General features: G+C 32.7%; 3 protein-coding genes and 2 pseudogenes across 5 annotated transcripts; all 5 read left to right on the forward strand.

Annotated features, from left to right (window-relative positions):
- Window positions 1-1891: 1891 nt before the first annotated feature.
- Window positions 1892-3251, forward strand: LOC133670267 (F-box protein PP2-B15-like). The gene is made up of 3 exons (XM_062090795.1): window positions 1892-2248; window positions 2342-2460; window positions 2565-3251. The coding sequence occupies exons 1-3, from the start codon at window positions 1973-1975 to the stop codon at window positions 3031-3033; spliced, it is 864 nt and encodes a 287-aa protein (XP_061946779.1). The 5' UTR covers window positions 1892-1972; the 3' UTR covers window positions 3034-3251.
- Window positions 3252-4355: 1104 nt separating this feature from the next.
- LOC133669849 (F-box protein PP2-B15-like) lies at window positions 4356-6952 on the forward strand (annotated as a pseudogene).
- A 6574-nt stretch (window positions 6953-13526) lies between these two features.
- On the forward strand, window positions 13527-14045 carry LOC133669850 (pectinesterase inhibitor-like). The gene has a single exon (XM_062090178.1). It carries the CDS (start codon window positions 13527-13529, stop codon window positions 14043-14045), a length of 519 nt encoding a protein of 172 aa, XP_061946162.1.
- Window positions 14046-14915: 870 nt separating this feature from the next.
- LOC133670301 (small nucleolar RNA snoR69Y) lies at window positions 14916-15018 on the forward strand (annotated as a pseudogene).
- Window positions 15019-18697: 3679 nt separating this feature from the next.
- On the forward strand, window positions 18698-23125 carry LOC133669970 (uncharacterized). 3 transcript variants are annotated; one of them, XM_062090313.1, is made up of 8 exons: window positions 18699-18978; window positions 19063-19177; window positions 19308-19706; window positions 19943-20212; window positions 21119-21642; window positions 21746-21870; window positions 22011-22171; window positions 22271-23125. In XM_062090313.1, the coding sequence occupies exons 1-8, from the start codon at window positions 18779-18781 to the stop codon at window positions 22808-22810; spliced, it is 2334 nt and encodes a 777-aa protein (XP_061946297.1). In that variant the 5' UTR covers window positions 18699-18778; the 3' UTR covers window positions 22811-23125. The 3 variants fall into 3 exon arrangements, with proteins under 3 accessions (XP_061946299.1, XP_061946297.1, XP_061946298.1); XM_062090315.1 differs by lacking the exon at window positions 22271-23125 and having other exon boundaries at window positions 18698-18978; window positions 22006-22153; XM_062090314.1 differs by lacking the exon at window positions 19943-20212.
- The last annotated feature ends 474 nt before the right edge of the window (window positions 23126-23599 follow it).

Consider the following 23599-nt stretch of genomic DNA (forward strand, 5'->3'; position numbering starts at 1 on the left):
AAGTTTACTTTTTTTTTTTTTTATCTCAAGTGTTGTCGGTGGCCTGCTAATTTTGAACCCACTAGGATGTGTTTGATATTGTATTTTAAAAATAATTTTGAAAAAATAATTTTTTTTAATTAATATATTTTTTATATTTTTAAATTATTTTAATATACTGATTTTAAAAATAATTTTTAAAAAACAAAAATATATTATCAATATAAAAAATATTTTAAAAAAAATTACAACCATCAAAACTACCTTACCACAAAGAAGAAAAGAGATGGAAAGGAGGTCGCCGTCTCAAAGTAATCATTAATCTGGAGAAGTTATTTTTTGTCTAATTAGTAGTCAAGGTAAACTAATCAAGTCTAGGTTTCTTCAGGATAAAGATTAATATATTGAATGAATTTTAATGAGTAGATTGATAAAATAAAGTCTATTTATTTATTATTTTTGCTAAAAACAGACCAGCCTCTCCTTGATCAACTATTCCTCTTGCATCTTTCAAAGTTGTAATTAATAAATACTTCAATTCAAGGCAAACACGGTTGTTCTTATGAAGTTGATTATTCCTGCATCCAGAGTCTGTCAAAATTTGGTGACTGGCTATAGCTCACCAAGCAGCCATTTTTGAACACCACCTGAAGCTCTGGTGGTACGTGTGGCAACGAAAGGGTAAACATGCAATCAACGCTTCTCCAATACCTTACTACTAATCAAGTAATTAACTGCTTAATTAACAAGTAACAGGCCAAAAGCTACTCTTAATCATCACCATTTTAAAATTTTTATCGTTAATATATACGGAGCCCTTGTTAACTAAGGCTGGATATAAATTAAGCAGCTCCATTACATTAACCAGTTAGGAAACTAATGTAAAATAAATAAATCAGGATTCACCCAACTCACACATGAGTTTCTCATCTGATAAATTAAATAAAAACCTTGTTAAGATTCTAGTCAAGGCAGACATATCTATAAAAGAAAAACTCAATTTTTGAAAATCAGTGCGGGGGGGCTGTGGAGAATGACAGGTGAGGCAAGAATCCAGGCAGAAAAGGGTAAGAACAAGTGACTCACAAGTGGGTTTGGTGGCTGGCCTTAGTTGTTTTTTGGCCATGTTAGACTGGCTAATATCTATTATGGTGTGCCATCCAATACCAGACTAAATTTCCAGGTCAACCTTTTCAACGTCAACCCCAATTTTGTAAATTCTGAATCATAAAACGTGGTACTAGGATTGAACAATAGGCATATGGTTCCACTTTAGAGCACTAGGGAAAGTACTGCTGTTCTTAGCTTCTTCGATAACGCGTACATGTGTAGTAAAACCTATGACCAATATCATGTTGGTGATGAATGGAGAAACAAAGACTGGGTCACTGATTCTTAAAACAACGTGTGCGTTGAAGAAAATCAAAAATAAAAGAGAGATGTTTTGTAGTTACATTCAAGGTTCTGATATATGATTATATTCTCATAGAAACACAATTGAAAAACAAGAAAATAAATCAAAGTAAATTATAGCTAGGAAATATATACATATTGTTATTAAAACTTTATGAATTTGTTAATTTTAGTGTGAAATAAAAGAAGATAGCATAATTTTCTACGAACAACATAACTTTTTTTTTCAATTTTTTTTTATAATAATATTCATTGACAATAACTCCTTTATCTTGTCTCTTTGTGCAATCAAGTACTGTACTTGAATCCTCTCAGCAATACCTCACGTACCACATTACATATTCTTTTTACATGTTTCTCAAAATTGGGGTTGGAAAATTCAAAAGCGTAGACTTCACAATTGTTTTTTTTAATTATTATTATTAAGCCGAGACCCTACCACTTGCATTGCTGTATATAAACTCAAGGAGAGCTGCACCTAAACCACAATCACATCTTATAGACAAAGACATTAGTGCCTAAAGTCTGAGTTTTTGTCATTCATTCTTTCCTCTCAAGAAATTAACTTGATTAGCAAATCATGGAGGGCTTGATGGATCGTCATGAGTTTAACATATTGCCAGAAGGCTGTGTTTCTACAATTCTCTCCTTTACATCTCCACAAGATGCATGCAAGTCTTCATTGGTTTCAACTATATTTCAAGCAGCTGCAGATTCTGATGTAGTTTGGGAAAGATTTTTACCTACTGATTATCAAGATATAGTCTCAAGGTCAATGGTCCCTTTCAAGTTTTCTTCAAAGAAAGAGCTTTTTCTTCTTCTTTGCAACTCTCTTCTCGTAGATGGTGGCAGAAAGGTATAGATTCCTTATCCTATTAAAATGGGTAAAGCATAACTTTAAGAGATAGGATTTATTTAATCCTAATATCTCATATATTTTATGATGCAGAGCTTCAAGCTAGAGAGATCATCAGGCAAGAAATCCTTTATGCTATCTGCAAGAGATCTTCACATAACATGGAGCGATGAATCCCCGTATTGGCACTGGGCTTCTCTGCCTGAATCAAGGTCGATTTTCTTTCTTAATTAATTATCTCGAGAGCCAGCTTAAAACAAAGGCAAGTGTGTGCATTGATATATATATTTACAGTTCGCTTTCTTCCTTGTTCCAGGTTCTCTGAAGTGGCTGTGCTTAGAACAATGTGTTGGCTAGAGATTGTAGGCATGATTAAGACTCAAATGTTAACCCCAAACACAAAATATGGAGCATATCTTGTTCTAAAAATCACTGATCGTTCATATGGGCTTGATTTAATGCCATCAGAGATATCAGTTGAGGTAGGTAATAATCAAGTTTCAAGAAACACAGCCTATTTACGTCTTGCCAAAGAACATGCCAGGAAAAAACAGATGGAGAGCCTGTTTTACGGGAATCGCATGCAGGTGTTAAAATCAAGGGTGGCGGAAGGGGAAGGAAGAGTCCCAAGTGAAAGAGATGATGGATGGTTGGAGATTGAGCTGGGAGAGTTCTTCAGTGGTGAAAACGATGAGGAAGTGAAGATGAGTTTGATGGAAGTAAAAGGTCATCATTTGAAAGGTGGACTTATCATTGAAGGGATTGAAATAAGGCCTAAACACTGACAAAAATATGAATATTTTTGTTCGTAGATACTGCTCCATTAAATTCTTTTTCAAATCAGCTACTTTTCCTTCAGAAGGGATAAAGATTAAAGATCAAGAAGACAACAAAATGCTGAAGTTTTGTTCCATCTTTTTTTTTTTATCAACATTTGATTCTTTCATTTGATTCTTGTATACCAAGAGAAAAAAAATAAAATTATGTGTATAGGTTTGTTACTTTTTGTTCCGTCGATGTATCTCTAGACTTTGTATTGATTCTTTCCTTTTCATGTTCCGAATACAATGCAACCAGTCATTTGCTTGACATCACAAGGAATTACATGCCCCACTTGGATCTCTTTTGTTTATGAAGCTATCCCACTTAACTAATTAGTTCTTTTGGGTAGTATGGTGCGGTGTAAACGTTGAATCTATATTTTATTTTAATCATAATTTTAAAAATATTTAGTTAATTAATATATAATATAGTATTTTTATATGAGTCTCACTTAAAATTATCTATTAAAATCTTGATTATTAAATAATTATAATTTATTTATTTTCTTAAACCTATTTTTTTCAAATCGCAACAACAAAAACTATCATAATTAATCCCAAACATACATTTACTAACTTGTAATATTTATGACTTATAATTTTCTTGATTGAAGGTTTCAAATCATTGAGTTAATATAAAATCATTGAATATATCTTTTAAGTTTTTTGGATTTGAGGTGATTCTTTAATTAGTGTTTTTTTTTAATCAAGTGGTCATGATGGGATGTGACTTTATCATATTTATTTAATTAATTAAATTAAAAACTCAAGTGAGATAATTATGGATTTGTGTAATTAGTTTTAATTCTAAATAACTTTTTATTTAAAAAAATATATTAGATGATTTATTTAAAATCATTATAGAGGTCTCCTCAACAAATTGACTCTTGGATGGAGAAAAAATAAAATTGACATAAAATTACAAGAGGGTTAATGTTGTGATTATCCGTTATTAAAATTGCTCATGGCTTCTATAAAGAGAATTCAATCCATGAACACGTGAATCTTAGATGCCCAGAGATGTCCTCATGTCTTCAATTCATGTCGTCATGACAAGAAAAAACAAGAAAAATGTCGTCACAATAACGATATAAATTGACTTTTGTGAACTATAAATATAGCCATGTTCTTCAATGCATCAAACAATAAAATAAAACCCAGCAATATTCTGTATATTATTTTCAAGACCCATTTCTTGTCTCTTTGTATACTGTCTAGAATTTTATTTTTTTAGTAAAAAAACCCTATGAACTTCGATCTGCTGCCTGAAGAATTTGTTTTCACACATGATATCATCTGCTTCTCCTCGTGATGCTCGATGTGCTTCCCCTGTTTCCACGGTATTGGTTAGGTCCTAATCTGAGTCAGACACAGCGTGGCAGAGATTATGAAGATGTTCTTTCCAGATTAGCATTCCCATTGCCTAATTACTCTTCAAAAAAGGAGTTTTTTCCAGGTTATGCAGCCCATATTTAATTGATGGGGGTAGAAAGGTAAAGTTAGTTTGAGCGCATATATATATATTATTTGACAATGAAAAAATATATCAACATGGTTGATCGCGTTGATAAACAAAGTTTAAGTTGGAATTTAAGACATAAAAATTTTCAAATCTCAGTGTAGGGTGGTTGATATTCATAGCTTGATTTGGAAGCATGATAGTGAGGGTTTTACATTACATTATTGTCAAATAAAGATAATTATAAATTATTAACAATATTAATGTGCATAATCAGAATATATAAAAGTTTTCTCTTTGTATTTTTTTCAAAGTATATCCAAAAATAATTAATAAAATCTTACTAACTACTTTCTAATTAAACACCATATAATTTTCCTACCGACATAATCAAAATTAAGACATACACAGACTAATCAAATCATGCCATACTTTTTTCAATGCTCTAACTACTTTATAAAAAAACAATGATAATGTTTGGTAGAGTGTATAAAAATACAATATAATAGAAAAACAAAATAATTAACTTTCATTGTTCTATCAAATTGCATTTTATTACATTCTACCAACCAAATCAATAATTACTTTTAATTAGTTTAAGAATATATTAATTTCCAGTAATATTATCAAAGATTCTAGGACAGTTTTTTCTCAAGCTTGGTGATCCATGCACAGGATGTATGGATCAATCTTTAGCTTGGAGAAAGAAAAATACCATAGTTGACAGCACCGTCAAGCCGAATTTGGATGCACAGGCAGTGGAGCAAATATGAATTCTAACCTTCAGAATTCATATTTGTTCCATTGCCTGTGGATGCATATGTGGGCTTCATTAAACTGTTTTTGCACAGTAAATCGTCGGGGAGGCTGTAAATTTTGCTTGAGTTCGAATGGCTCTTTAGGCCTTTAAGCTCATCAGGAAAAAAAAATAAATCAGTTTTAATGTGTAAAAATCAGTTTTTGAATTCAATTGTTCTTGAGTGGAATCAAGATGGTTGATAATTCCAAAGCTTATCCTAAATTTAAATGTTTTCCTGCGTTTGACCATTGCCAGCTTAAGCTTCTTTTTTCTCCCATTCAACTCTAGCCTTTTTATTTGAAAAACAAGGATATTCCAGCAAATTCAATAGCTTCAATATCATGCAAAATGTAATTTTGCATAATTGATATAAAACGGTAGTGATTATTTTCCTTTTATGATGAACAGAAAATCTCATTGGAAAACTCAACAGGTAAGAAATGCTACATTTTGAGTGAAAGGGAGCTTTCAATTACGTGGGCTAACAATTCTCTCTACTGCTCCTGGAAACCCCACAGCCAGTCAAGTTTACGCTTCACCATAATTTTCAGAAAAAAAAATCACCACCATAGTTAATATTTTAAACCAAGCATGGTTTGATTTTTTTTTTGTTTTTTTCAGATTTTCAGAAGTTTTCGAGCTTAGAGCAATTTGGTGGTTACAGATCCATGGCAAAATCAATACCGAGATGCTATCTCCAAAAACATTTTATGGGGCCTATCTCATGGTTAAATATGCTGGTCGAGCTTATGGATCAGACACTCTACAATCACAAATATCAGAAGAAGGTGGCAACTTCAAATCAGTAGGCAAGGTTTATTTACGCCGGCGCCAAGACAAAAATGAACAAGCTTGTCTCTTGAGTAGGACCAGAACTTTAAGATCAAAAATTCATGAAGTAGAAGGAAGTAATTACCTTCAAGAACGTGAAGATGAATGTATTGAGATTGAACTGGGGAGTTTTTACAATGATGGGGGTGATGCTAAGGAAGTGGAGATGTGCCAAAAAGAGGTGCCTGGTGAGCATTTGAAAGGTGGGCTTATTGTTTAAGGAATTGAGCTTACGCCTAAGAAAATGGTGAGGGTTTGAGTTTAATTCTTGCCCAGATTGTGATTTGATAACCTCAAATTGTGTTCAGATCAAAATATTGTATATCATATAATTGGCAGCAAAGATATATAAAGCCATAATGGTGTCAGTAAAGTTAAAGGCTAGAGATTATAATTATCATGGGCATGAAATTCCAGAAAATGTTGCCCAAACGATCTCTGAAGCACAGTACTTTTGAGTGTGTTCTCGACCACAGTGTTGAAATTGCTCCAAAACATTCTCATTTGAGAACCTAAGGATTCTGGGGCATGTTTTTGAGACCTTTTCCTTCATGTTCTTCAGTCTGTTTGGACTTTTTGTATTTTGTCTTCTGAATTCTAGAGCCCAAGGAAGCTCGGGCTTCTTCAAATTCTTAAACGTGGGAGTGGAAGTTCTATCCATGGCTCTTGTCAAATTTACTTCAATTTAACAGCGAAAATGGCTCACCGAAAAACTTGCCAGGTTTGATGCAGGGAAGGAGACGAAGCCCGAAGCAAGCTTCAAGACGTATATGGGCCTTTCCACAATAGTTTGATGAGCTTTATGCGTTGTTGATGATGGGCTGCGTTAGTAGCATACTTAATTTTATTCATCGTGCTGCTGCCAAAAAAGTATTATAATTATTTATATATAAAAAGAACCATAATAATACTGAATATAAATTAGAAATAATATTTTTTAAAATAAAAAAAACTCAAAAAATATAATAATACAGAATATAAATATAAACATTAAATTAATTAAATAAAAATTTCTTTTTTAGAAAATATAATAATACAGAATATAAATATAAACATTAGAATGCTAATAAAAGTGTTTGTATTCTTAGATAAATTGATTTTTTTTCAAAAGGATTCCCCTTCCCATAAAATCAAAAAATTCCTAAAAAAATAGAAAAAAATAAAATTAATTAAAAAAATATTTATTTTTCTAAAAAAAAACTCATAAAAGAGATGATATTTTTTTAAGGGTTTTGGAATGTCAATCTTTCGAAGGGCTTTTATTATAGGCCAAACTTCAATAAATTTTATAAACAAGTTATGAAATTTAAAATAGATGATCATTATTGGTAATAGAAGTCCCATAAAAATATTTGCATTTTTATATATAAATATTTTCTTTGAAAGGAATTAATTCCTATAAAACCAACAAATTTCTTAAAAAGAAAATTAACTAAAAAAAATATTTTATTTTCTTAAAATAGTTCATGCATTAACATTCCTCGTAGGGCCAATAAAAGTGCTTGTATTCTTACATAGAAATATGTGTTTTTATCAAAATGATTCCACTTTCCATAAAATCAACAAGTTCTTAAGGTAGGCTTGATAGATATTTTATAACAAAAAAGGACAAAAATAATAGAGATATAAATACATTTAATTTAAGAGACAAAAATAGAGATAGTCAATTTTATTGTAAACTAAAATAAAAAAATATTTAAATATTTTTTTTAAAAAATATATGTAAGTTTGACAATAATACATATTTAAAGTAAGATAATTTTTTTAATATTTTATTCTATTTTGTCCATTATCAACCAAATAATATACAAAGATAATCACTTTATTTTATACATTATCAACAAACACAATTTTATCTTTATTTTATCTTTGTTTTGTTTTTATTATCTCCTATTATATCTTGTCTTTATTATTTCTATATTGTTTTTTTTAATAAAACAGTATCCAAACACTATATAAATATAGAATAGAAAAATAAAAATAGAACAAATATATATATATATATATATATATATATATATATATTCAAAAAAAAAAAAAAAAACTCTTACATGCATTGCTTGCACATGGCCAATAAATGTGTTTGTATTCTTACATATTAAGATTTTTCTTTAAAAGGATTTCCTGAACCTGTCATGTATATCCTGCAGCACTTACTAAAATTTTCTAAGACTAGGCCAGTGTCTGTTCTATTAATACTAACAATCAATTAGATGCAATAGAACATTACCCGCAAGAAGCTTTTTTTTTTAATTGTTTTCAGACAATGGGTTCCAAGAATCGCATCATGATTTTTGCTGCCATTTTCTTGCATCTCTTCCTGCATTTTCCTTCTCAAACAGAGGCAGGAGCGGAATTAGTGAGTAAGGTCTGCAAACAAAGCCAAGACTACCAGTCCTGCGTTCAAATCCTGACGTCCCATCCTCAAACTTTGCCAGCATCTGATAAAAAGGCGATTGCAGAGAAAGCCCTGGCACTAGCAAGAAAAGAATCGGTTGATACAAGCGATTTCTTTACTGGCTTGGCTCACACATACCCTGCATCCAAGACAGTACTTGAGCGATGTGCTTCCTATTTCAAGGAGGCAGTTACATTCTTGAACCTCAAGGGGCTAAAAGGTGGGACGGCAAGCTTGGATGTGCATTATGCTCTTGATGATGCTGAATCTTGTGAAAGTGCGTTGTCTTCAGGCCATGTTCATATTGATTCAGCTACTGCTAGAATCCAGAAATGGAAGACTGTCTATCGCGCTGCCGAAGCAGCTGTTATAGCTCTTGAAAACTGATTCCTGATTCGAAGATTAATAATGTCTCGTTTCTAATAAAGTTCCTCCTATTTCTTCACAAATATGTAGCCAACCTTCATGCATGTAATGAAGGATTTTGCTGAGTGCAGATATGTATTGATTCTTGCAGGAATTATTTCTACAGAATCTAGCGAGGGCCAAACCTTATTTCAAACCAAATACATTTAGTGAAAAGCTTAAATCCATTTGCAAAATTACATCAAACCGAATCTAAATCATAGTTAGCTAATGTCTAGATGATGTGTGATTTGGTGGTTTTTTATTTAATTTAGGAATAGATTTTTGTTCTGATTTTATGCATTTATCTGCTTTTGATTGCCACCTTTGCTTTTTGCTGTCATTGGGCTTGTAATAACACACACACACACACACACACACACACTGGTCTTGGGATGAATAGATGGATGTTCCTAGTGACGCTGCTTAAATTTGAACCTTTTAGTCAATTTTGCAGAGGGAACAAGCAATTGATCTCCTTTTCTAATTACAGTCTATTTCTATAATTTATTCGGTGAATTTTGTGTAAGCAATAGGCAAATGGAAGAGATATCAAGCTTCCTATTGGCTTGCTGGGGAAAAAATAGCTTCCAAAAGTGCCATTGCAAACTCTGAACACCTTGGTTTTACTAGCAAGGATTAGCCTATAGTGGTCACCAAAAGGGGGTGAAGCGAGGTCCACGCGGGTCGAGAGTTGAGGCCTGTCTGGATATTCCATGGAAACAGGCTGTGCATCATCATCCGGAGGGTGCATTTCACGTATAAATGTTTGTATTCTCACATAGAACTTTTTTTGAAAAAGGATTCCACTTTCCACAGAATCAGCAAGTTCCTATGGTGTAGCGTATTTCAACACCGGTCAAAAAAGAACAACTCCTTGGACCTGTCCTACATATTCTGCTGCACTTGCTAAAATTGCAACAATTTCTAAGATTAGGCCCACTTTCTCTTCTATTAATACTAACAATAAATGAGATGCAATAGAACATTACGCGCAAGAACTTTTTTTTCTTATCTTTTTTCAGACAATGGATTCCAAGAATCGAATCATGATTTTTGCTGCCATTGTCTTGTATCTTTTCCTGCATTTTCCTTCACAAACCGAGGCAGGAGTGGAATTAGCGAGTAAGGTTTGCAAACATAGCCAGAACTATGAATCCTGCGTTCAAACCCTGACGTCCCATCCACAAACTTTGGGAGCACCTAATGAAAAGGCGATTGCAGAGAAAGCCCTGGAAATAGCAAGAAAAGTATCGGTAGATACAAGCGTTTTCTTTACTGGCTTGGCTCAAACAAACCCTGCATATAAGACAGCACTTGAGCAATGCGCAACCAATTTTAAAGAGGCAGTTCAATTCTTGAACCTCATGGGGCTACAAGGTGGCACGGCAAGCTTAGATGTGCATTATGGTCTTGATGAAGTTAACCAGTGTCAAGATGCATTGACTTCAGGCCATGTTCAAATTGATTCAGCTACTTCTATAATCCAGAAATGGAAGACTGTCTATGATGCTGCAGACGCAACTGTAGCAACTCTTGAGAACTGATTCCTGATTCGAAGATTAATAACGTCTCATTTCTAATAATCTTCTTCCTATTTTTTCACATATTTATCCGTCTTCCATGCATGTAATGAAGGATTTTGCTTAGTGCAGACATGCATTAATTTCTGCAGGAATTATTTCAACCGAATCGTTTGTTTGCCATCTAGCAAGGGCCTAACCTTATTTCTAACCAAATATATTTAGTGAAAAGCTTAAATCCATCTGCAAAATCACACCAAACCGAATCTAAATCATTCTTTGGTGGATTAATTCACTTGGGGACTAAGTTGGGGTTTGGAACAAAAATTAAAAATAAAAACAAGAGGAAAAAGAAGATAGAAAATGACCATGTTTAGCTGCTAATCAATCTGTATACTTTTAAATTTTGTTTGCAGTCTGTCAACCAACAAAATGCCATTTTGCTAGATCAATTTTTTCCCCTTCGTTTTAGTGATTTGATTTCTCTGTCTGTCATGATTCTTCTGTGTGCGCTGTATAGGATTCCGCGTACCACAAGATCAGGTAGCTTTCTGTGATTCTGCGCATCCATAGCAGAATAAAATAGAAAAAAAAAAAAACTAGAAACCGTCCTACTTGACTTTGTTTTTTTTTTTTTTTTTTTTTTGATAAGTTTGTGAATGCATAGCTATTAAATCCAATAAGTGAATTCACTTGAAAAATCTATGAATCAAATTCCGAATCAGGTTTAATTTCAATTTTAACTAAAAAAATATTGAATCGGCCAAACTTGATTAATTTAGTTAAGTTTTTAGTAATTCAATTGATTCGATAAAATCAAATTAAGTTAACATCATGAAATTTTTTAAAATAAAATAAAACAATATCATTTTAATAAATAAAAAATAATTCATGTTAATCTGGTGACCTTTTAGTCGACCTAATAACCTTAATCTTTTTTAAAGTCACATCCCGGACCACGTTTGAAAAACCTGGTCTTGTGGATCTTTTTAATAGTAGGTTTTTCGAAACATATATACACAATAAAAATGATAAATTTAAAAAAACTTTCAGAAATCCTAAGGATCTCGTTAGATAAATCTAGAGATTTTTAGGGCTTATTACCTGAATATTATTTTTTTTTCTTTAAATAATTGCTTTATGGTTTGTTGTCACAAACCATAAGCTCAAATAATAATCCACACGAATCACCAATGCGAAATCTCTTAAATCCTTTTAGAAGAGATGAATTATTATGCTTTTTAAGAGCTAACTCTTTTCTTTTGTGTTTTCAGTTATTTTGTACTGTACTATTTTCTATACATAAAATAAAAGACATAACATTTTATTTATAGAAATACCTAAAACCATATAAATGATAAAACATCATTTTTCCCCCTTAATAATATCACATATATTATTTTAGAACAATTTTAAAAATTTATTCAATCAAGTCCCAACTAGATTTTTCTAGGTCTAGATTTGTAATTCTTTGTCTAAATTACATTATAGTCATCAATTTCTAAAATTTATTTACAATCAAGTCACACTTGATTAGTCTCACAGTTTGATTTATGGCCAATAATTTTTATGTGTATCACCTATTATGTTTCTTAATAAGTTGGCTTAAATATAAATCACAATACTCAATAAAATACGATTAAATAAATTAAACAAAATAATTTATTATTAATTCAATAATTTATTAATTTATATTTGAAAATCAAGTATGATATTTAACAACCTATCATGATCTTTCAAATATTATAAAAGTCATAAGTGGTTTGACTTAACCTTTCAGTGGTCAGTTTTTCGGTGTAATTACCATCCCTTCTTTAACAACGTTTCAATTTAGACATTATAGTATGAAGTGTGTTTACTTTGTCAAATCATGTTTGTTCTCAACACCATAGTCATTGATTCTTTAAATAAGATTTCAAATTCTTTTCAAATCTTATTCACCTTGCGCAAGAATTTTTAATTAATACTATTTGAGAACATGTGGAGTATTTTCTTCAATTCATCTAGAGTGATGAATCATCTCTTAATTACTTAAATATCTTCATATAGTTTATGTTATACTCAATATCTACTCATTTATTACCCTTGATTAGGACAACGTATAGTAGAATCAAAGCATAACATCTTTTATATAAGATAACTTAGTGATTACAAGTTTAAGGATCACTTACACAGCTATCATGTGAGTATTTCTATAGACATAGATAATCTCTCCATATAAAATTCTCATGTGGTTCAATTCGATGTACATTTTATCTGACAAACATCTACATATTAGATTTAGGTATTTCTCATACCTCAACTTATAAAAAAAACTGCTTCATTTTATAAAGGAAATAACATAATATATATTAGTCTCAAAGGTTCTAATTATTATCCAAATTTAATAGAATATTAACTATGAACATTTAGGAATAATATTTTGATACAATATAAATTCTATAATTATACTAACTTTATAGTTTTATTTGTAAAGTGTTTTTGTCACAAGAAATTTATATTTACTCTAAATTCTTTATTCAAAATATTTGATGAATATTGAAAATAAATAAAATTTTTATAAAAATTAAATATATTTACATAGACAAAGTCAAATAGAAATAGAAAATTAACAAAGTAAATATCTCTTTTCTCAAAAAAAAATTCAATAGAAAGATTTTTTTTTTCAAAAGAATTACACTCCCCACAAAGACAGCAAATTCCTAAAAAAGGAAGAGCAAAACATGGAAATAAAAATAGAAAAAAATAAACATTAACTAAAACAATATCTATTTTCTAAAAACAAATCCTCAACATAGAAAGATTTTTAAAAAAAAAGGATTCCAGTTTCCACAAAATTGGCAAGTTCCTATGCTGTACAGCTGTAGGCGTATTTCATCATCGGTCAAAAAAGAGAAACTCCTTGGACCGGTCCTATATACTATATTCTGCTGCACTTGCGAAAATTGCAACAACTTTCTAAGATTATGCCACACTAACAATCATTGAGATACTATAGAACCTTACCCGCAAGAAGCTTTTCTTTATTATTTTTTTCAGAAAATGGGTTCCAAGAATCGCGTCATGATTCTTGCTGCCACTGTCTTGTATCTCTCCCTGCATTTTCCTTCTCAAACTGAGGCAGGAGCGGAATTGGTGAGTAAGGTTTGCAAACATAGCCAAAACTATGAATCCTGCGTTCAAACCCTGACGTCCGATCCACAAACTTTGTCAGCGCCTAATGGAAAGGCGATTGCAGAGAAAGCCCTGGAAATAGCAAGAAAAGAATCGGTTGATACAAGCGATTTCTTTACTGGCTTGGCTCACACAAACCCTGCATCCAAGTCAGTACTTGAGCAATGTGCATCCAATTTTAAAGAGGCAGTTCAATTCTTGAACCTCAGTGGGCTAGAAGGTGGCACGGCAAGCCTGGATGTGCATTATGCTCTTGATGATGCTGAATCTTGTGAAAGTGTAATGTCTTCGGGCCGTGTTCAAATTGATTCAGCTGCTGCTAGAATCCAGAAATGGACGACTGTCTATGATGCTGCCCAGGCAACCGTAGTATTTCTGGAAAATTGATTCCTGATTCGAAGATTAATGATGTCTCATTTTTAATAATGTTCTTCCTAGTTCTTCACATATATGTCCAACTTTCACTCATGTAATTAAGGATTTTGCTGAGTGGAGACATGCATTAATTTTTACAGGAATTATTTCAACATAATCATTTGTTATAGTTAGCTAGCTAGCTAGGGAATATTTATTGTGATGAAGGAGCACATATTCGTTACTCTTAATTTAGTTGCTAACTAGCTAGTTGACTCTCACCGGTTAAAAGAAACTTAAAATTGGATATATATTGGACAATGTATTTAGATTAGTATTGAGTTTTTTAATAATCTGAATAGATTCAGATGTAATTTTTTTTGTTAGTTTATTTATAATTTATTTAAATTATTTAAATTATCAATTTAGAACTTGATTTTTTTTTACCTATCATTTTTTACATAAAAAAATATTCAGCCAGCCACGAAAACGAGGCAACCTATCTAGTTACATTCTAGTTATAAGAAAACAATTTTTTTTTTTTTTTTTTTTATGTTTAGACATAAAAATTATTGGCAGCCTTCCCCAGTGTTTCTCTTCAAGCCCAATCAAGCTAAAGCCTAACCCGGAAATAAATTGGGCCAATATCTTATGCACTTTGGGTCCGTTGGGCCTGGCGTAGCGTACATTTGTAATTAACAAGAAATTCCGGGACATACTTGTAAACAAAATATTGATTAAACCCTAAGCCTGGCCTCCCCCCCTGCTTTCTCCTTTATAAGCCTTTGTCGTCAAAGCTTTACTGCTTCTTGTTCCATCACCTACTGATTTCCCTGCTTCTCCCCTCTGGCTGTATTTTCGGTTCTTGCCCTTTTCTTCCTTTGATGTGTAATTAAAATTGTTTGTTTTAGCTATGATGATAAATGCTTATAATCCCAGCTCATTATGAGACCTTTTTGTAAGGTCTGGGAATTTACCCTATCTCACATTTATCTGAGCTCTTTCATTGTTTTTTACATAAATTCTCATCTGGGTTTGTGTTTCTACTTGCGTTTTTTCTTATTTTCTGGGGAATTAATGTTTCCTTTTATGCTTGATGCTGCTGTGCTCGTGATCATATCGTAATAGGGCATGCGTTTTCTTTCTCATCACATCTGTTTGATTTTAGTATCCAACGCTGATCTTTGGATGACTGGAACTCTCTCAATTTTGCTGAGGGAACAAACAATTTCATCTATTTTTCTTATTACAATCCATTTCTTTAATTCATATGGTGAATTGTGTATAAATAATGGGCAGTTGAAAATATCTAGCATTCAAGCTTCCTGCTGGTTTGTTGGAGGAAAAAACATGCTTCCAGAAGTGCCATTGCAAACTCTGAACACCTTGGGTGCACAAATCTAAAATCTTTTATGGGGATGTGGCCATGGAAATGCCCAATTGGCTTAGTGTTCTCTTCAGAAAGCCAGAAGGGCCTAATAAGCATTCAATCCAAGAAACTGAGCTGAACTCTAATGTGGAGCTTTGTAGAAGATATTTGGATTGATTCTGGACAGGATTGTAATGTTGATTCACAAAAGGGATGTAAAAACAAATAATAGTAATTACTAGCTAATTCATCTGTTTCATCACGTGTTCGGGTAATTTTTTTAATTAAATAAATAAATAAGTTTAAAAGGTTATGCCTGAATATAATTAAATAAATTTAGAATTATTTGTAAAAAACATAAAAAATCATTAATAATAATTAAAGACTAAATTTAAAAAAAAAACCTTATAAATTAACAAACACAATGACTTCTATTTGAGGGGTTTTAGGGGCAAACAACCTTTTTTTTTTTTTTGAAAAAAACAGAGAATTTATTATCTATTGACCTAATTAGAAGCGATCGTTTAAAATTCAGGCTATATTTTATTTTATTTTATTTATGTTAAAAATCTTGGTTTTTATCTTGTTTTTTTACCCGTGACACCTAGCAAATATGCTATACACTTTACCGAACTCATTTATGACTTCAATTAACCTAAAAAAATGATATAAGAATCCAAAATCTATTTTGTTTGCTTGTAAATTTATAGTTGTAAAGATTCTCCTCTTTCTTCCTTCCGTCAGCGAGGGTAAATAGTTTTATATCCTATTTGTTTTTGTGTTTAAAAAAAAATTAATTTTTTATTTTTTTATTTTAAATTAATATTTTTTTGATATTTTCAAATTATTTTGATATGCTGATGTCAAAAATAATTTTTTAAAAATAAAAAAAATATTTTTTTAATATATTTTTAAATAAAAAATATTTTAAAAAACAATTATAAAACACTGTTAATAAATTAAATATTTTTTAAAAATACCTGTAACAATCCCCAACCAGCTCAGCCAGTAAGATTTGAGAATCTTTCAACACATCATGCGATCCACGACTTTTGACCACCTTTCCTTGAAGGTCATGCCCACCAAGGCCTAATCTATATTTCCCTCAACACTCAACAGTCCACAGGGAGCCACTAGCTTTTGTTTTTAAATTATTTTTGTTTTTAAAATATTATATTAATATTTTTTAATGATTTTATAATATAAAATATAAAAAATTATGATGCAACGTGAAAACAAAGTTAGCGTCTGTAGTACAAGATTAATTGCTCCTTAAAATATTTTTCATATCAAAAAATGTAAAAAAATCAATTTAAAACAAATAAAAAAATAATTGTTTTTTCAGATGCACAGCTGGACAGCAGAAAGAAACTGACTCGAAGTGTATTTGATCAGTTCGGGGGTCACGTGCTGACAGTGAGGATAGATTAAAGACCTACTAGACGGTGACGGCCTGTACTGGAGGTGATTCCTTCACAAAACACGGTCCTTGTCTTGCACATCGGAGATGTTTCCGGTATTTGCCATTCCTCTTGTTTAAAAAGTTAAAACCACTCGTGGTTTCCTTACAGAGTCCTCCAACATCTTGGCAAACCTCGTATTAATCCAGTCCCTTTACTATATGTGCTTTTTAATCCAGTCCTGAAACTATTGATTTTTTAATCCAGTCCTGAAACCATGAATGAGAAGGAAAAAATTGGGTGTTCTCATGCTTAAGGTTGTTTTAACATAACCATCCAAGCAAGGAAAGATAGATAGATGAGGACCCAATTGATAAAATCAATATTCAAGAGACTCGGTTGTGGGATTATTTAAGAGCTTGTTTTTCAAAATAGTTTTTGTTTAAAAATATATTAAAACAATATTTTTTTCAAAAATAATTATATTTTTAACACCAAGATGCTAATACAATAAAAAAAACACTAAATCATTTATGAGAAGCACGATTGGACTGCAACAACATCAAGTAGTGTTTTGGTTGGGAGACTATAATAATACGAGACTCGATAATCTTATCAATACAGCCGATATCAACATATTATGATTTTAATTTTGTAGCATGAGCACTATCTCCTTCTTTCCAAATCATAATGTTATTTTTACAGTGACACTCAAATCAAGTGTTAAATTAACAAATAAATCCAACCCACCTCGACTAGTTCTTACATTTTCACTGACCTCTTTGCATTGTCCTCTACAATCCCACCAAAGAGAAGAGATTAAGCTAGGTGCTTAATTAATCATTTCTTTAATACAAGTAATAATTAAAGTAATCGAATCATCTAAGTTTTTCTATGTCTCGACAGACCCACCTGAAAGCTTGTCTCAACTTGCCACATGGCTTCATAATCTCACCTTAAATATTTGTCTCTCTTGTATTACAAAATATTCTCTTTGACCCTCGGTCTGTTTTTATCCGAGATACTGCTAGTAAGTGTATTAGTTGTTATGTTATTTATAATATCAATACATTAAAACAATAAAAAAAACACAAAAAAATCACGAAATATCAGTTCAACTGTAAAACACAAGCAGTCTTTTAGTTTTGTTGACAATACCTTGTTTTTTAATGCTTTGTTGGTTATGTTTAACTAATTGCGTGATTTATATTTTATTTTAATTATATATTTAAATGAGTTTAGCTAATTACTTTACATTTTATTTTACACAAATCTTTTTAAAAAAATTTTGGTTAAAAAACTATAATTTATATATATATATATATATATATATATATTTTAAAATTTATATTTTTAAACTGCACATGTGATACTAAATTCTTTCAAATATGGATGGGTTTGAAAATATATTTTTCTCTCATATATATGTATGTACATGTAGATACACAATTATATTTTTTTAAGAAAATGCTAAACTTAAATATATAAATTGGTCTTGAAAAAAATCTAGTAAATTGCTAATACTTGAAATTGTGGATTTTACGGTGTAAAAGAAATCAAATATAAATGCAGACAATTTTTTATTTGGTATGATAATTGTCAACAACTTAGACACACACACACACACGAATTAATATAAGTTAATCTAAGTTTTTTTTTTAAATCATGAAACAATATTGTTTTCTTAAAAGCCAAAATGATAAAAACAACTCAAAACAATATTGTTTTTTAATATAACAAAAACCAAGTTTTATAACTACGGTATATTCTATATAAATTTTATATTTTAAATGGATGGTTTATTTAAACTGAAGCCAACCCAAAATGAAATTAATTTTGAATGACAAAAGTATTGATAAAAAGAATTACCCTCGAAACTGGGGGAAAATAAAAGCATCTCCTTATAAATCAGACAGCACCCATCATTAATAACAAGCACACCATGTTTTGTTGTCCTGGCTAGCTTCATTAAAAAACAACGTTGTCTAGTTCTAACCATGTCTGCGACTCGAAACGGAACTCACGAGAGCTCAGATGTATTGTCAACGAGATCACTCAGTGAAATATCAGAGGTTGAAACAGTTCGTTTAAGTGTTGATCTTGTGTCAGCTTCAAGAAAAAATCTTGGGTTGTTGAGGACTGTTAGCGAGTCTCCCTGGCTTCATGAGAGAGCTACTATTCTTGAAGCTATAAGAAGGTGGTCAAACTTCATCACTGTACGAGCTTATACCAGTAATCTGACCGGATGGTGGATGTTTAAAGTTTGTTGGTTTTTTTTCAGGTATGACGAGCTTTGGATGCCGTTGATTTCTGATCTGATGGAGGGGTCTTCACCTCCTATGGTTCTTCCTCCTCTCGATGTTGAATGGGTTTGGTTTTGTCACACCTTGAATCCGGTATGATAGTTTAATCTCACTTGATTCTTTTACTTGAAGTTTCTCTGTTTGGTTGCTGAAAAAATGCATGAAAAAACACAAAATTTCTCCTAAAATGGTGACCGACAGTAGTTGCTGATAATCGCTACAGGTGAGTTACAGGAAATACTGTGAGAAAAGGTTCTCAAAACTGATTGGAAAACCAGCAATTTTTTATAAAGAGAACGAAGAGTATTCATTGATGAGATGTGAAGAGCTTTGGATGAAAAGATATCCAAATGAGTCTTTTGAGAATGAAGTTGATATTACTTCATCAAAGTTGCAAGACCTTCATGTTGCTCAAGATCACGAGGATCTACTGAATGAAGTTGAGAAGCAAAGACATGTTTATAGCAAATTTTCATGGCCATACATGAGTGAGATTGTTTACTTGATAGCAGCAAGGCAAAGATACAAAGGATTCTTGTATGTGTTGCAGAGATTTGCAGATGATTGCTCATCAAGATTATTGCCTAGCTTGGATATTTTGCTCATGTGGGTGACACATCAGGTGGGAATTCTTTCCCATTTTCCGTTTGTTCTTTTGTGTTGATTAGGTTCTTCCTTTAACGTTTATCTTTTAGGTCTATTTTGTTCGTAGGTGAGGCGAGAATTTCCCTTTTCTTTTAGGTTATTGGCCATATTCTTTCACCTAGTTGCTTATTTGAAAAAAAAATTCTGCAGTGCAATCCATCTCATTTTATATATGTATATATATACACATTTTTGTGATGTGAAACATACCAGAGTTATCCAACAGTATATGCAGAGGATTTGAAAGAGATGGAGGGTGATATGGGGAAGATAGTGGGCTTATGGGAGACTGTAAGAAGTAAAGAGGTGGAAGAGACAAAGAAGCTATGGGAAAGAGCCTTTGACCAGCCTTATGTGAAAGCTGGTGGAGCCATAGAATTTGGCGGGGTTGCTTCAATAGTCAAGCCACCAGTGTATTGGGAGGTCTCAGATACAGATGTCAACACCAAATACAAGTCCCTGCTGCCTAGGTTCCTTCTGGAGGTAACTTTAGTACTCTCTCCTCTCACTGGTGATAATTTTTTCTCTTTTCTTTTCCTTTCTGAATACTCTTAATATAAAAGAATGCAGAGAGAGATTGTTTTCCCTCTATGCTGTGTTTCAGCCATGTCATGGAAAATGACATCTTACCGTGCATTGGAATATAGTATTAGTAAAGTAACTATCTATAGGTGGATTCGTGATGAGTCACGCCATTTTATACTTTATTTGCTAATCAATCAACCAAGTGCGTTTAAACTTCTATTTTGATTGATGTTTTCTTTAAGATTGAACAAGCTTTATCAGGTTGCTAGATGCTATTTCAATGTTGTCATATGCTTGAATCATATGACATGGGGAAGTGGAGGTTCAACTTTTGAGCAAACTATCATGAGTTTAGTTTTGTTTTCTCAGTGGTCCAATGGCATGGCCTAGAATTTCAAAGTGGCTGGTTGAGAGCATAAAGTGAAAAACGGGAAGACCTTTAACGTGATGGCTTGTTTAATTCCGATGGGAAGTTTCTATTATCATCTTTGTTGCTGAATACATGCTTTTTCTTACAAGAAGCTAGCACAATGGAAGTCTCCTGAAACATGCCTGGATGATTTAGTCAAAGTGGTTCGGCTCATAGAATGCTTGAAGCTCAGAAACGATATGAAAGCATTAAAGGTTCCCTAGACCTCTGTAATGGAGTCCTATAGAATGGATTTTTCAAGATTTTGTTTATTATAACTACAATTAGCTCATCCTCTTTTCAGCACATCCTGATGCTAGAAATCTAGTGCTTGAGACCAGAAAGCCAGCCAATTTCTCATAAATTATCCAATATTCTGCATGTTCTAGCTAATGCACGTCATAGGGAATTCTTTTCAGTGTTTTGCATATTCAACCTGTGATTTTACAATGCAGGTATGTGTTTTCGTGAGGCTCAATTCTAGGACGAAGCCAGTGCAACAGGAAAGACAACATAATTTTCTTCGTCTGCAAATAGTAAGATGTCACAGGGAGCTGAAGATTGATAAACCAATTTCCAGCTTCTCCTCAGATACATGGAAAAAAGTAACACATCTCTACTGTGAGTTTGGAACCAAAGGACTAATGCTTGAGGTTCGGAAACATGGAGGTGGCTGTTTTAAAACAAGCAAATTGGAAGATTCTAAAACATTTCTTTGGAATGATTTATTAAGAGCACCCTCTCTTACGCTGGAAACACATTTAGATGATAAACAAGCGAGGGCTGTTGCTTCAATAACCCCACCAGCCCAAGCACCATACTTGCTGAAATGTGTACCAGACAAAGTCACAGACGATTCAGGGGCCATGGTCTCGGATGTGATTCTGAGAATGAACAATTATAAGCCTCAAGAAGGTCGGTGGTTGTCTCGCACCGTCCTTGATCATGCAGGGAGGGAGTGTTTTGTTGTCCGAATGAGGTCAATTCGAACAAATTTATCTTTTTCTTGATGTTTTAAATTATTAGGCTAGGCTAAGATATGTTGAGGTAAGTTTGAACGAATTTCTTGGATTGCCATGTAGAGTGGCAGGAGGGTTTTGGAGGAGAGGAGGTGAAATCCCATCAGCAGTCAAATGGGAGGATAGGATTATAGAGATACGCGAAGGTTCTTGGTCTTATGTTGCTGGTTCGATTGGTAGAGCACCTGGTATGTGGTTCGAAGTTGCCTTTGTTTTAGTTAATTTCCCATTTCTGAGAAATACTTTTAGTGATTTTAGAACTTACTCTGATAATCTATGTGGGAACAAATTTTAAACATTTTGATGTTCTTGTTGCCATCTAGTACAGAGAAAATAGTAGGAACGGCAACACCAAGAGAACCTCCAGAACATTGGCAAGCAGCATGGTGTTTTTCAACAGGAGATGAATTGCTGATAAGTTGGGAATCATCAACATCAATGTCTGACCTGAATTTTTGTTTGAGAAACCAAAAATCTTCTGACTCATTGGTATGCTGGATATCTCATTCTTATTTTCTGAACTTAAAAAAAATCGTACATTTTCAGATTAAAATGCATTTCAAAAACAAAACGTTCTTGACCTTGCAGGTGAAGTTGTTGAAGGGTAAGAAAATGCAATATCGAGCAAGAAAAATTAGTTCCAAGAGCAAAGAGCATGAAAAGCGAGAAAATACAGAAGAAACTGACGAGGAAGACGAAGACGAGGAAGGGTTTCTGACTCTTGTTCGGTTCACAGAAGATAATCCAATAGGAAGGCCAACAGCTCTTCTAAATTGGAAGTTATTGATAGTTGAACTATTGCCTGAAGAAGATGCAGTTTTTGTACTACTTCTATGCATTTCAATACTTCGAAGTATATCAGAAATGAGAAAGGAAGACGTTGGAAGCTTGCTTATTAGGAGAAGATTAAAAGAAGCAAAACTTGGAGCTAGAGATTGGGGTTCTGTGATACTTCATCCTTCCTCATTTTCATCTACCATTTCTTCACCTTACCTTCAACCTTGGTACTGGAATGCAAAATCAGTGATCGCACCTGATGGAGGAGATAATGTAACTAAGCAACCGGCTGTGAGTCATTCACCAGTTGAAGGTGGTGATAAGCTGTACAAAAAAGGGATTATGGCATGAAAGGAGTTAGATGACCAATAACATTTCTGATCAGTCTTTTTGTTTACAGAAATGAAGAGAGCACACAAGACTTGCTAAAATTCCCCATATGCTCTGCAGACTTGTGTAAAGTTTTTATCCTTAGCAATCCCATTTGCTAACAAGGACGGACTCCATTTGGAGTCCTCCAGGCATAGCATGTCCACAAGGCCTAGGGAAGGCTTCTTGGGCACAACCTCATATTTCTGGCCATATGGCTTTCAGCTGAACACGATGTTTCAAACATCTGAACTTCCCTTGTGATTTTTGTGAGCAATATTTCAATTTTCGAAACAATCTCAAGTCATTTTGTTTTCTCATCCCATTGAAGTATTTCAAGGCCAATGTCTTTGGATATATCCGAAGGTGCTTGCGAGAGTGATTGCAATTCCTTTAATTAGGATAATAATCTAGGCCCAGCAGAAAGAGGACATGCCTTTTTGTGACCAGATGGGCTGCACAATATGGCACAGCAGCATACACAATGGAGAGATATTTGGGAGCTCTCGGAAGTGGAACCATGATCGGGATCGTGAGCATCAGCAACCAATATGTCTCACTCAAGGATTAGGTCGCGAGCCAGAAAAAAGTCAAAAAACAAAAACACTCGCGAATCAACATCCATTCTTGGCTCCCAGCTGAATAGGAAAAACACCACCATGTCTCCACTATGCCTCTCTCCTTTTTCTAGTAATAAAAAAGGTCTCTGGTTTTGTAACCTGCCATGGATATTCTTCCACCTAGGAAATGCATTATATTATGATGATGGAT

Source organism: Populus nigra, chromosome 12, assembly GCF_951802175.1.
Source record: "Populus nigra chromosome 12, ddPopNigr1.1, whole genome shotgun sequence".
In the NCBI taxonomy this organism is placed as follows: domain Eukaryota; kingdom Viridiplantae; phylum Streptophyta; class Magnoliopsida; order Malpighiales; family Salicaceae; genus Populus; species Populus nigra.